This window comes from Chelonia mydas, chromosome 16 (genome assembly GCF_015237465.2).
Source record: "Chelonia mydas isolate rCheMyd1 chromosome 16, rCheMyd1.pri.v2, whole genome shotgun sequence".
Lineage (NCBI taxonomy): Eukaryota > Metazoa > Chordata > Testudines > Cheloniidae > Chelonia > Chelonia mydas.
In genome coordinates, this window is record NC_057857.1 from 16,479,237 (window position 1) to 16,493,666 (window position 14,430).

The 14,430-nt window shown below is 48.6% G+C and overlaps 1 protein-coding gene across 2 annotated transcripts; it reads left to right on the forward strand.

The window, feature by feature from the left end:
- Nucleotides 1-598: 598 nt before the first annotated feature.
- On the forward strand, nucleotides 599-8,519 carry LOC114019738. 2 transcript variants are annotated; one of them, XR_006286165.1, is made up of 2 exons: nucleotides 599-722; nucleotides 6,874-8,519. XR_006286165.1 is itself a non-coding variant. In XM_027823461.3 (2 exons), the coding sequence occupies exons 1-2, from the start codon at nucleotides 5,766-5,768 to the stop codon at nucleotides 7,779-7,781; spliced, it is 1,098 nt and encodes a 365-aa protein (XP_027679262.2). In that variant the 5' UTR covers nucleotides 5,716-5,765; the 3' UTR covers nucleotides 7,782-8,519. The 2 variants fall into 2 exon arrangements, 1 of the variants encoding a protein (XP_027679262.2); XM_027823461.3 differs by lacking the exon at nucleotides 599-722 and adding an exon at nucleotides 5,716-5,955.
- The last annotated feature ends 5,911 nt before the right edge of the window (nucleotides 8,520-14,430 follow it).

Sequence of the window (14,430 nt, forward strand, 5' to 3'; positions counted from 1 at the left end):
CAGGGTGTATGGATGGTGCCAGGGGTCCTGTTGGCACAGATGAGGCTGAGGACACATACTGACTGTCTGTTATAGGCGAGGCCAATAAATTATACGCTTATATCAACACTGCAGAAATACTTCACTGAAGGGTTGGAACAGGGGACTGAGTTATATTCCCAGCTGTGCCATGGGTGACCTCGGGCAAATTGTCTCTCCGCTCCATGCCTCAGTTTCCCTATCTGTAAAATGTGGCTAATGGAATTGCTTTGTCCACCCGCTTGGGTTGGGAGGTGTAATTTATTATTGCATGTAAAGCACTTTGTCAGCCTCGGATGAAAGGCAAATATTCATATATTTTTCCCGTTGAAAGAGGCCCTTAAATATTCTGAGGATAGAATGTCCATAGCCTGGGGGTTCTCTATGCAAATCCATGGGTCGATATCAGAAAGGACCCTCGGTGGCAAGAAAACATTTTGGCAGGAAGATATCTTTGACTGGCACTCCTTGAACCCACCAGCCCCCCAGAGAGCGGTTGCCCTCCAAACAACAAAGAGAGGCATGAGATGGGTGTTAGGACCAAGAGGAGACCTTGCCTCCAGGAGGAGAAGGGTTTCAGGTGGCAACACACCTAAGGAAAACTTCACCTGGCTGAGCTTAACTGAGAGGTTGAGGAAGTCTGTCAGATGAGTTGCTGTGTGGGCTGTTGCCCTGGGAGTCAGCCTGCAGTGGAGGAGAATGAGGTAAATATCTACATCTCTTATTTCTCTGCTGGACCCTCTGGTCCTGGATTGAATGTGTTTCCCTCACTGCCTCCAATAGCTGAAGTTTTCCTCTTGGTTGCCCCTGGCTCCACCTCTCCCCAAGGTCTCTTTAAAACCAGGGCATTAGGTTTAGTACCTGCTCTAAATGCTGGGGAAAGTGAGTTCTGTCTCATTGGTACGTGCCTGTACACTGTGCCGGCGCTATGCATGATGCTTCACAGGGAGATTAAGGAAGCACAGCCTGATTCTCTCATTCAGCAGTAACTCCTCTGAAATCAAAGGTGTAAAACTGGTGTAAGGAAGAGGGGTTTGGCTCAGCAGGCCCGCCGAGGCGTTTGCAGTGTAGGCTGGGTCTGAGAGGAGGTTTGTTTGCCTTATTTATGGGCTTATTGCTATGGTACCTGAGCACCATACAACCACTAGTGTATTTATCCTCCTAGCACCTCTGCTAGCTGAGTATTAGCCCCTGTTTTACAGGTGGGGGAAACTGATGCACAGATAGGCTAAGTGATTTGTCCAAGGTCATGCAGGCAATCAGTGTCAGAGCTGGGAATTTATCCATGTCTAGTGATTTAACTGCAAGGATTATTAGAAAACTAGGTTAATGTCCTCATACAAGGCTGTATTGTGTCAATTCTTTCTTTATTTCCCCACTCCTTCTAAAATAACTGAAATTTTTATAAAATAAGTGTGGGTCCCAGCTGGAGAGTGGATATGATGGAGGAGGGAGGTTCCATGGATTTACAGGCTCAGGTAAGCCATTCCTATGGGCTGTCTTGCCTGTTATCGAAAGATGGGTCTGAGCTGTGCATTGTGGTTCTGGATCTGAATGTGGCTGGAAGTGCCTTACTGTAACGGAGCTGGCTGTCTAGTATTTCCATTGGGAACCAAGAATTCACTTTAAACCCTGGCTCCTGGCCCCTGTATCTCTGGGTGGATGCTCCACTCAGCCTGGACTGTGTCTAACTCTCCCCCTTTCCCCGAACTGAGTCATTGCAAATGTGCCTGGCTCCTGCAAAGTTGCAGGCAGAGCTGGTCTGACAACTTTTCCGCCAACGTCCCAGGAGGCTGTTGTTGCAGTTTACTCAGAAGCTGACTGACTGGGGGCTGTGTGGCAGAGTTCACAGCGCACACATTCCCTGAGATACTCAAACCCTCGTGAAATGGCTTTTGGCTCCAAATTAGGCCCATTTGTTAGTGAAAATGGAGCCATTTTTACTCCCACTCTAGCTTCTGCAATTCTGAATTTTGGCTTGGTTGGGTGAAGAATAATTCTGGCATCAACACTTGCCCCAGCTCACTTTTATTTTGTAAATGATGTTGCAGTGTGAAATACCCTGGAAATACCCTGGGCTGCACAAATTGGTCCTGCTCTGAGCAGGGGGTTGGACGAGATGACCTCCTGAGGTCCCTTCCAACCCTGATCTTCTATGAAATGTCCCCCAGGGACACTGTGATGGTTTCCTGGGCACAGCAAGAAAAAGGAGAAGTTTCCACATGCTCCTCAGGGTAAATGAACTTCCTGCTAGGCTGCGACTTTACATAGGCCTCAAATAATCTTCAAAAGCATGTACTGGAGGTTGCAGGGTGCCTGTGTCACAGGAATGGGGCCCAAGGGTGTGTTCCTGAGCGGGACTGTGTCAGTGGGCAATGCAGGTGATTCCTTAACAAGGCACGCTGACTCTGTGTGGCCTCCCTTCAGAGATAGGGGATGTTCTTCTGGGCCTGCGGTTGCAGGTCCTGTTTGACTTACGCTGGAAATGAGGGGCTAGCTGCAAACCTCTCTTCACTGAGGAGAGATTAATTTTGCCCTTGAACTTGTCGTGCTAAAGGGAAATTCACCGTCAGGTCCCCAGACTTAGGGACAAATCTTGAAGGAACCGAGTTCTTGGAAGCATCTTGTTCCACTTCCCTGTACAAACAGGGCCTGGTTCCTTCAGGTGACTCTACCCGCTCCTCCCACCATGTGATTTTTTTCTTTCCCCCCTGTTGACCTCGTGTAAGCCCTTTCAGAAGGGAGATGAGTAAAAACATCCCACCTGCTCTGTGCGTGTGCTACTGGTGGCTGCCCGGTGGTCGAGGCATGGTCCTCAGGCCGTACCCGTGCTCGCCGGCCCTCTCCCTGTTACTGGTTCTAATCTCAGTGTGTTGCCTGGTGGTGGCGGGTGGGGCCGGGGGAGGATGTATGTACTGATTTGATTCCAGTCCTGCATGCTTCAGCTGGGTACCAATGTCCCTCTGGATTCTGAATCTCCCCCATTTCCTGGTGGGGCCTCGGCCATGCAGAAATTCAGTGGAAGGGGAAATGTCTTAGCTGGACAGCCTAGCTCCACCCGGCTCTACGATGCCAAGTTAATGCCACCTTCCCTGGTATCTGAGTAAAATGCAGGAGTGAAAGAGAGCCTCTTGGGGTCCCTAGTGCAACAAAACACTGGGAATGTATGGTAACAGCGGGCACATTGCCTTTGGCCTCTGGTGATGGAATAAACGGCCTAACGAGTCTTTCTTCATCTCCACTACCTATGATTCCCCCTCTGGGCCTGATTCCATGCCCGTTGATTTAATCTGGCCATCAGTGAGCAAATTTCCCAATCCCTGTAAGCCTTGGCAGTGGGCCTTGAAAGATCTCACAAACCGGGAAAGACTCAGAAGCCCTCAAGACTTGTAGTCCCCTCTCTGACCCCCGTGCTGTGTTGTCCCCAGAGCCACTGTTCCCTTTGTCTGTGCCATTTGGGGTGGGAGATGTCTCAGTTTACAGCAACAGGAAAAAGGTCTGGGTATTTGGGAGCCAGCTCCTTATGAATTTTCCCCTTGCTGGCCACGGGGGCCTACTTTCTCTGTCAGCCTCTTCTGTGGTAGATGGAGGTGTGAGGGTTTGTATTTTGGAGCCACAGGCAGTAATACATACTCTAAGATGTTCCTCTGGGGGTGATACACCTCTCTTGCCTTTCCACACCTTGGTTCTGCTGCACTGATGGCCAGCGTAGCCCTGTCCTCCTCACCGTTGCTGTGTGCTGAGGACCATCCTGTCACCACACCACCACGAGGTCTCCACAAGCCCATCTTCTACCAGTGCTTCTAGCTACGCACTTATATAACTCCCACCGGCATAGTAAGTAAATACCACACAAACTGAGCACCACACATGGTGCAATCACTTGCCAGCCTCCCTCCCATCTCTTGCAGGCTGGGGCCCTCCATGACGGGTGTAGTACCTTGTTGCACTTGGATTCAGGTTGTGTCCTGAGCTAAAGGAAAAAAAGGGGTGTGTGGTCTGTGTCCCAGAACCCCAATGCAATCTGGCATGTTCTGTTCTGGAAATGTTCTGGCCTACCGTAGCATCAGGCTGAGAATCCCCAGCTGAAGGGAGGGTGATCACCAAATATCACCTGGGAATGTTGGAAGCAACAGTACAGCTGGCTGAAATTCTCTGTCTGAGAAGTTCTTCCCACCAAAAACTGAGTTTCATTTAAACCAATTCCCCTCCCCACCCCCAGAAAACATCAGTGCTGTTAAACTTTGTTTTCATGGGAAACTTTGAAACAAAACTTCTTCCTGACGCGTCATCCCCCGACGCCCTCTGTTCTCCTGACTCTTTTGCAGACCTCCTGTCTCTCCCAGTCTCCTTGAAGGCTCTGCTTTTAACAGCTTGCAAGTGCTTTGTTTCAGAGTTCCCACCTAAAAACCCCTAGTTTCAAGCTGGTCTCCCCAATCCCCAAAAGGAACTATCCTCTCCATTGTCTGAGTGCTGGCCACTGGGGCTGTGTATAGCCATGGATTCTGGATACCTACAAAAACTAAGACTGATTTAACTCTTTAGTTACTCATTAGCCAGCAACACCATAACTGCCAAACACACACATGTTATATAAAATTCATTAAATCAATACAGGTAACTTCCATGTTCATTGCACAACACGATCTCTGAGATGCCCAGACAGCCTGGATTTAACGACAGCTGTTGAGCAATCTCTGAATGCTGCTGGCACAAGGCGCCTGCTAACACTGGGAATATATGTTCCAACCTGCTGGTGTTTTGGGGGCAGAGTTACAAAACGAGTACACACACATCTTCTGTTCAGGCTCCATGGGAAGGAGCCTGGATGTAGAGTTGGATTTTTGACACCCCGTAAGCTCTGTGAGTTTGGATTCAGGGTTGGGTTTGGGGCCCATCTCTAGTTTCTGCTCTAATCTTGTTTCCTCTTCTTGCATTTTTACTGTTGCATGACCTCATGGTCTCCTTGGTGGGGTAGCACATGCAGGAAAAGTCCCTGGAATGACAACATGGACATGAAAACAGTAAACAGAACATGTACTTAGAGAAGTGCAGTCAGGAAAGTAACTCAAATATTTTTCCTGATGTACTGTTTTTTCTCTAAATGGACAACCAATCCTAAATTCTCAGTTTTTGAGGGACAATCTTCACTCATTGATATATTTTGCTTTCCACCACCAACTCTCTGCATAACTTCTTTTGTGAATAATGTACCCAAATGCATGGATGCTAAATATCTAAACTGTATTCTTAAATTCATTCACCTAAATTTGGGTTATTGCTGGTTATGCACTCTATGTATTTTATGACTTTAAAAACAAACTTTGTGGATAATCTAAGTGCTATACCCAGATGTACAGACACTCTTTTCTCAACTTATGTATTATATAATTTTTTTTAACATTAGCTTTAATAAAATTTTCAAATCTGTAAGAAGGCATGGAGGCAGCTCCTCTTCCTGCTGACTTCAAAACAACTTTGCCTTCCCCACTGGCTGGAAACACACCCTCCATCCTCAGTTCCTAGGTAGCTGGGTCCTTCCCCTGCTCTGGAAGAAGCCACACCTCTTAGAGGGTGTCTGGATTGGTAATACATCCAGACCAGCCAGCACACAACTCTGTCACAATATTGTACTGTCTTTACACCAAGCTTCGTATCTGGCAGCTGGGGACCAGGAACAAGAAAAGTTCAGCAAGGTTGCCCAATGACTGGGCATAAACCATCCACACTGGACACTTGGCAGTGACATGTTTGGGTCACTGTGCCATCCTTCTGCTGCAGCCAGGCCTCTCAATGTGACTGATTCTTCAGTCTCTTCACAAATGATAAGCAGCAGCCGTAGGAAAGTCAGGAATGCAAGTGGATCAGAGAAGCTCTGTGTGGAATCTGCAGCTGTGTTGGGACCGGCCCCAAGGATGTCTGTGCTCCAAGGTGAAAGTAAGTGGCTTTGCCTTTAGACCTAGCTTGCAAACAGCTGTCCATCCCAGAGAGACGTTTAGCCTGATGTTGGTAACATAAACAAATTTGGTTTAAGTCATAGCTCATATTGGAGAAAACCTGTTATTAGTTCATGTTACTTAGGTAGCTAACTGATGTAACCAACGTGTCATTGTTTCTTCTACCGCTGTTATTTATATCAAGCTGAAAATGGGCCAAGTCTCTGCCCTGAGGAGTTTTCAGTTTCCATATCAGCCACCAGTTTCTACAGGGTTTCTTAACAATCTTGCCTGTCCCTCATTCAAGATCAAGCATGGCTGATGTATTTTCAGTGTAGGTGGTAAACCTGGGTGCGGAGGGAGAGTGCACGTGTGTGTGTGTGTGGGTGTGTGTGTGTGTGTGAATATGAATGCACACACAGGCTGTTGATTTCCTTCTCCTCCATGAGTAACCTTGTCTCTGGAACTCGCCTCCAAAGTCACTAGATTCTTGCTGCTGCCTCTTCGCCCTGTCCCTTCCTTTCCCACCCAGGACTCCCCGCAGTCATGGACGTCTTTAGCTGCCAATAACTTCAGTGTAGAGTATTTGAATGGATTAGGGTTATTCCCCTTGATTTCGGTATGCACTCACGAACCACGGCACACCTCAAATTCAAAAAGCTTTGCAAGCATGAAGGAATCACCCTGGGAGATAGGGAATAACTTGGATCTTGGAATAGATCAAATCCCCTGATTCCCTGTCCTGTCACCAGGCACGCTGGGCTCAGATCTCTGCTCCATTACATCGGTCTTATCTTCGTCTAGCTCCAGTGACTTCAACATAAAGCCAGCTAATGGAGGACAGAGTGGGCCCACTGCCTCTTGCATCCCTCAAGCTCCCATCTGGCTGACGGTATTCTTATTTTTGTTTTGCTTCCAGCAGTAGAAGACCAAGACCTGCCACCTGAGAAGGAGCCATCTGAGAAAAGCTGTTGTCACTGTCTGAACATGCCAGTATCCCTGTGTGAGCCCAGGAACCAAGTGGAGATGGAATCCAGAGAAAGGCAAGTTCCCTCTGCATCCTCCGAGCCTGTTTCTCTGAGGCCAGAAGACTCTGACTTCTTGCCGTCTGTCAGACTTGCAGGCATCTTGTGCCTTGTTTTTATCCTTGTCTCTCTCTTCCTGATTTACGGCAATACTGGCCGAGTGCCCTTTAACCACTGCAGGGCCCTCCGCTCCCGTGGAGTTTGTTCACTGGACTATAAACTCAGCCTATTTCGTCTTCTCTTCCCAAACCAGCCAGAAACGACATGGCGCGCCCTCCAGCACAGTGTGAGTGGCCTGCGTTGGGCTGACCATCCTGAGGGGTTCGGGGTCTCTTTGGTGGCTGTTGGGCTGGGGGATGTGAGGAATACACTCTTTTGTCTCTCAAAATGGACCCTTTCCTTGCTGGCCACAGGACAAGGTCTGCCTCCTTCAGTGAGAGTCCAAATACTAGACTACAAGAATACTCAGTTGCCTTGGGGAGGGTACCCAGAGACCAGGACATACCTCTCCATTATTTATGAGAGGGAGAAGTTCGCACCTTATGGCATGACTGTGGCCATACAACGCTCATTCGATGGAAGCCCCTTTGCCACCGAGACCACCTTTGCCCTCCTGACGAACAGCACGGACCAGGCCGGAGAAAATTCCCTGCACAATTTGACGTCCAGCCTGGCATCCGACATTTTAAGCAGCGTCTCTCGCACGGGCAGGGTACCGGACAAGTTGTGGGCCACAGCGAAGAGCCTACCTGTGCTCGTCATGAGGCCTGAACCGTATCTGGAAGGTGGTTTTATTTGCTGAAGTTAGGTGACCTACTGGGCATGCCTTCAGGAGCTACCATCATTGGGTCTGGCTGCCCAAGATATGATACTTTTTTAAAAGGGGCCCCTGTTTAGCTCTCTGAACATGCTTGGTGCTACCACGTGATGATATTACCGTGGGCCTGCCTGTGAAAGGTATGGCATGTCACAGGTTAAAATGGCCTAACAGGCTGTGTGAAGGTTGGCAGAGCAGTGGATACAACTGTCACCTCTTCCTCTCTTGGAATTCAAACCTGGACAACCAGTGGTCTTCAGCATTCTTGGTCCCACTCTCCAGAAGCCCCGTTCTCCAGACTTGGCGCAGCTGGTGCTCAGGACTTTGCTCAGGACTCTGCTAGCAAGGTGTCACTTTTATACCAGCTTTCCAGAGGACCACAACGAGGCAGGGAAGTGTCTGTGGGAGTCAGATCTTTGACTGCTCAGTCTGACAAGACTCCGCTCTGCTACCTTTGAAACGCACCAGGAGAACAAGTGATGCTGATGAACAATGTGGGCCGACTCTGTAGCTGCTGTAAATCTGTCAGATGCCATTGAAGTCCACAGATCTACTTCCATTAACATCAGCTGAGGGGCTGGCCCTGTGACTGTACAGAACTCCTAGGGTTTTTCCACCTCTGGAAGGAGGTGGGACAGAAATCCACAGGATGTGTCTTGCTTGGTGGATAATGCTGCTTTGTGGGGGGAGAAGGGCTGTGATGGGGGACACACAATAAAATTCTTTTTTAAACAATGCCTCCGCTCCTCCTCTTGGGGAGCTTTTCTTCTTCCCTTGGACTCTATACAGTTTCAGGGCGATAGGTCTCGCTAAGCATGAGAATGTCTGTCTGATGGCTCAATGGTAAGTGTGTGTGGACTGGAACTAGTGGATGCTGATGACTGGTGAAAGTGGGTGGAGGGGCGGGATTCAGGGCTCCTGGGTGCTGTACCTTTGTTTCCCATCTGCAAAATGGGGGCTCATAATACTTCCTTATCTCCCAGGGTTGTACTGATGCCGTATGATTGGGAAAAAGGGGCCATAGGAGGCTAACAAAACTCTTCCAAACTTTAAGGGTTTGGTTTGAGGTTTGGGCCAGTTATTACTTCATCCAGCCCTGGTCACGCACACCCTGCCTCTTTCCACAGGGAGTTTTCAGGATGCCGCGCTGCCAAAGTTATGGGTGCAGCCTTCTTTGCAAAGGTGATAAGTCGGAGCAATCAATCTGTTATGTTATCCTTGTCGTCCATCTCTCTGCAGCAGTTCTGCAAACTCTTAAGCAATTAATGCTAGGGTCTACTAGCTGCCAATGAGCCGTTTGCTTTGTCCAATCTTGCCGGCGTTTGGTAATGATTGATTATGTTCTCTAAGCACCTTTAAATTTCTCCTGCTACAAAAGGAAAGCATGGCTCCTGGCTAGACAGGGCTGGCTGTGGTCCATCTTGGGTGATTAATCTTTGATCTGTCGTGCTTCATTGGAAACGAATTGGGACCGTAAACTATTAAACTAGAAGAGCAGTAAGTAATCCAACAGCTGCAAGGCTGCCATTAAGGTAAGGTATGGCTTAGTTCTACAGGCATCTGAAATTAGATTTATGATAGGAGCGCCTTCTCAGGATTCCATTTTTAGCTCACGCCTCGAGCCGTGGAGTTCATGCAGTGTGAATGTTGGGGCTGTGATGGGGATGGATAATGGCTAGAATTAGTCTCAATTGATCAAAACCACAGAGTCCCCAAACTGCTGTCCTGTGCAGCAGTGTGGGGTTGTGGGAGCAGATGTGAGCGTGTGTGTATAGGGGAGGGGGAGAATCTAGAAAGGGAACGTGGATGACAATCAGAGTTCTGATCATTCTTTCAGCTAAGTCGTTCTGGCATCGGTTACCCTGAATGAGATAATTTGCTGATAGCATGAGAACTCTCCCTGGTGCCATGTGCTAACTTGCATTAGAGGTACCCATACAATGGAGCAAATTCATCCCTGGTGTAATTCCATTGATTTGCAACAGCATCAGGTGACGAGGTAATTAAATGAGAAAAGCACCATTTGCAATGCCATAAATAGATAGTTTTTAGTCCTATTGTTCTAAGTGTTCAGGAGATGGGCAGCCTGGATGCGGATGGACTATTGAAAAGGATGTGATCGTTAAGCCTGGAAAGGGTGGTGTGTTTTGAGGGCAACTGAGTGGTGGAATAACCAATCAAGCTATAGAGTGGCTCTGAAGAAGCAGAATGTGCCACTATGTCCTGTGATCATTTCTAATTGGCCAATGCATTGCACAATCGTGCTGATCCACAGAGAGAAGGAGAACCTGCTACTGCTGTCAATTAGTGGCACTGGTACTTTTGTGCAAACTGTAGAGATTTGTGTTCTGCAACCGTTGGTCCTGAGGTCTATCCCAAATGGTGACCCATGGCAAGGGGCTGTATTAATTCTGTGACCATGTAGGGCTCTTCTCCTTTCAACTTGCTGTGACTGCTTAGATCTAAACCACAGCAGTAGGAAGAGAATTAAACCTCTCCTCTTCCAAAAGCCCAGATTTCACAGGATTGCTGTGAGCAGGATAGGCCTGTGAATGTTTCAGCCGTTCTGATTCTGCTCCACAGAGGGCAGTGGTCCAACACACCCTAGGTAATTCATGACATGAACTATTTAACACATCTGCTTTGTCACAGCGCAATCTGGAGTGGAAGCTGGGATAGAGTATCACTTGAAAAAGGCCCCCCAAAATACAAAATAGGAAAGGAGTGCTGTACTGCTGGGTATTTGAATCATCTTGTTACAGTAGCTCTGTTAAAAACCTTGAGTAATAGTTGGACTCCAAAGCCAGGGATCTAACAGCTGGTTCACACTGGAAATGGTTGTGTGCAGAGCTTGCTGGAAAACCAGTAAAATTTTTGCTGGATTCTTTTTTAAAATTTCAAAAATATCAACATTTTGTCTTATCAACAAACGTTTGATGTAGAGCTGGCTGAAAATTTTCAACTAAACTATTCCTTGGAAGTTTTGATTGGCTTTTTTGGTTGAAAATTGAGTTCTTAATTTGGAAAATAATTTCATCAAATTTTTGACCAGTGCCAGCTATAAATGCTGTTTCCCCACCCTCGCGCCTCTCTGTCTGCCCATCGGACTGAAGCCATTCCAAGCGTTCCCATGCATCACTTCTCCCAATGCTCTGACCTGCGAGTATAGCAGGAAATATTTGTCCTGTTTACATCCAGGTGAGGAGTCTCGAAAAAAACTGGGCCCAGATCCACAGTGACATTTAGGTACCTGAGTCTGGGGGGTAGGTGCCTTCTCCCAGTTTTAGGTGCCACTGAGATCCATAAAACCCATGCTTGTGTGCTGCCAAAACCTGTAGGCATCTAAACTCACTCACCCCCTAAACGTCTGTGGTAAAAGTTCCCTAGGCACTTAAGTTTCTGCCTCTGGGCCTGTGCACTGCTTCCTCACTCTTGGCATTCAGGCGCCTGTGTCCCAGGGTGATCCACAAACCAGGGGAAGATAAACGCTTGTTGGCCTAACTGACATGCTGGGCCTGATCTGGCAGGCGAGCTCAGAGGCTGCCTACTAGATCAGGTCCCGTTCGGACTCTGGCTGGAGGAGGAAGAGGAGGTGGTGGGACCCAGCTTTATGGCTTTTTAGCCCATTGGGTGGAGACCTCACCTGAGAGGCTCCCTTGGCCTCTCCTGTGGAAGCTGTTCTGCTGTGGATAAATAACTACAGCCATTGGCGCAGGGGGACCGGACCCTGGGATTCCTTCTTCCAATCACTGGGCTATGGAGTCCTTCTCGCTCTCAGGCCCAGTGAGCGTTTTGCTATTTCGCGCAACCAGAGGCTGAGGAGCCCTCGCCCATCAGAATGTCCCAAAGCTCGGCCATGAGAGCATGCTCCTGAGAGGTGAAAGACCTCTGCTCGGACCCTTTCTCCCTCTCCGGCAGAGGCAGGAATTGAACCTCTGTCTCCTCTATCCCAGCCGAGTGCTCTAACACTGAGCCATGAATTATAAGGTGAGGTAGTTGAGTAGCAGCAGCTGCTCCTTTGGCCCTTTTGTGTGGCGTGAGGCAGGCTCGATAGCAGAGACAGGCGCCTATCTGCAGCCTGGACTTAGGTGCCTGTCTCCATGAAAGGGGGAGGGTTTAATGCATACCCCTCTTGTTGAGATCTCCCAGGGGCTAGCTCCCTGCCTCGCATGCTGGCTGTGTGGATTGCATTCTTAGGCACCTGCCTCTCCCCGTGCCTGGTACGGGGGAGCCTACATGCCTGTCTCAGGCTTTGTGGATCTCAGTGTTGTGTTCCTGTGGCTTCTCAAGGTGTTGTGATGCCACACAATGCAATGCCTAAGTCCCTTTGTGGCTCTGGGCCTGGCTGTCATGAACGGTGGGACATGCAGGAGAGCTGGGAGGAGACGGACCTGGCTAGCCATCTGACCTGAGTACCAAAGGATTAATACTCCAGCCCTGTCTGATGACGAGCCTTGGTATCCTTTCTCTAGTTACACCTACAGCAGCCTAGCCATGGTGTCAGGCAGTTTGGCACCTTACAAACCCACTCCGTGCGCTTTGTTGCCCCAAAAATATTAGAGCTGGAGCCCAAACCAACCCTCTGGATCTGAACATCCCTGAAACTTGGGGTGCTTGAAATTCAGAGCCAAGTGCTGTGGTTACAGCATCTCTCTGTGCTAGGTGGGAACTGAATTCAGGTCTGGAAGAAATTCCCGATGCCTGTAATGACCTAAACCACACAAGTATTTGGTGTGAATGGAACTGGTGCTTGCAGGCCAGTGAGTTATGTAGAAATGTCCCTTTCCCTCTCAGATGATCCTTACTAATGGCCTAAAGGGGGCAACAGCGAAGTTTTAATGTTCTGCTGGGTGTAATGGGCAGCCGGGAACACGAGGGGGCAGGCCAAGGACGGCTAGAAAACCCCTGTTGGCTGGGAAAATAAATTCTCTACAGCGTGGCTTGTTGGAAGTGGCAGCGCCTTGCTGAGCCGCCGAACGAAGAACGTGTGTGTTAATTGCACCTGGTGTGTTCGGGGAGAGAGAAATAAATCTTTAATTAGAATACAGGCAGTTAAGAAATATACAGCAAGAAAAATGAAAGCGGACTTTTGTGTTAGGTAGGAAAACTATTTGCATGGGCTTTCTGTTACCGATCACCCCTCTCCCCAGAATAGAAAGGATCAAACCCACAAGTGTTACCAAAAGGCAGCAACCAAATGCATGGCCGCTTAAAGGATAATACAATTTCACAGAGAGCTTTTGGCTCTTGCAGGCCGGAGAGAAGCATCAGCTAGCTGCACAGGATCGTTCTCTTCTGGCAGCTGTGGAGGAGATCACGAACATACGCAAAAAAGTAAACTGCATCAAAGCCACTTGGCAACTGCACGACCAAATTCATAAATTTAATTTCTATTCCTCTTGTAAGGGAAGGGAGAAATCGGTCAATCCGCAAGGCTATCTGTCTCTCTCTCTCATCTGGCCACATCCTTTCATAAATCTTCTCCTGGAAGTCTGAATTGGTGATTACCAGGTCAAGATGTAATAATACTTAGTGCCTGTACAGAGCGTTACACAAACAAAGTGCTTCAGGAACAGTAACTGCCTCATTTTCATCACACCCCTGGGGTGGTTTTTAGCCCTACTTTATAGGGTGGAGGAAACAGAGTCAAGACCTGAGAGTTTTCTCAGATTCTGCTATAGAACCAGTGGGGATTCTAGTGCCAGGCCAATGGTGGCCTTTTAAGCACCATGTCATCTAGACCTGCTCTGAGTGGGGCTAAATAGTCGGTAGGTCGGGGTAGAGCTGGTCTCCTCACTCCCAGTCCAGCGACCTCCCCTGGTAGTGCTAGGGGCTGAGATCTATGCGAGCACTTCCACTGAGAAAGCCCTGCGTGTAAACACCGCCAGGGTTAAATAACTTCCCAATATTACCTAGCAAGTCACTGACAGCTGGGATTGGACCCCAGGTCTCCTTATCCCATGTTCAATCCACTAGATCAAACTGCCTCTCCAGGGCTGCGCTTGCACTAGAGAAATAAATCTGGTGAAATGCAGCTGCTCCAAGTGCAACTAGTTTGCTGCGTCCACGCTAGCCGGCTGACTTCTGTTTGGCACCTTTACAATTTTGCCTCGCGTTCTCATTAATGCTGTTGTGAACCATTGGAGGTGCAGAGCAGCAGCGCTTGGTTTGTAATGAAAGAGGTGCTGGGGCTCAAGCAATTAGGTGCTTAGACTCATGCAATTTTTTTTTTTTTACTTTCATAACTGATGCCCCAAGCCTAGAGGTACTGGGGCGATGAACTGCCAAGCCTAGAGGTACTGGGGTGATGAACTGCCAAGCCTAGAGGTGCCTGGGCAGCCTTGCAAAGCCCCAGCACAAATTAGGCATTGCAGAGCAGTCTGGATATCTCTTCCATGACCCTCAGAAGCAGTGGATTCTGGGAGACCATTAAAGGCCACCGGTGCAGGACGGGATGACTTTCTGGACTGTTCTAGTGTGGCCCACGCTGTCGACGCTGAAGCAGCCCAGACTAACCCAGTGTTTAACCGTGCTGAAAGCAATCTGATCCAAATGTTACATGGCATTTAGAGCACTTCTCTGTGTGGCTGTGATGTGTTTTACAGATGTGCTGTGGGGACGTGCAGGGCTCTTA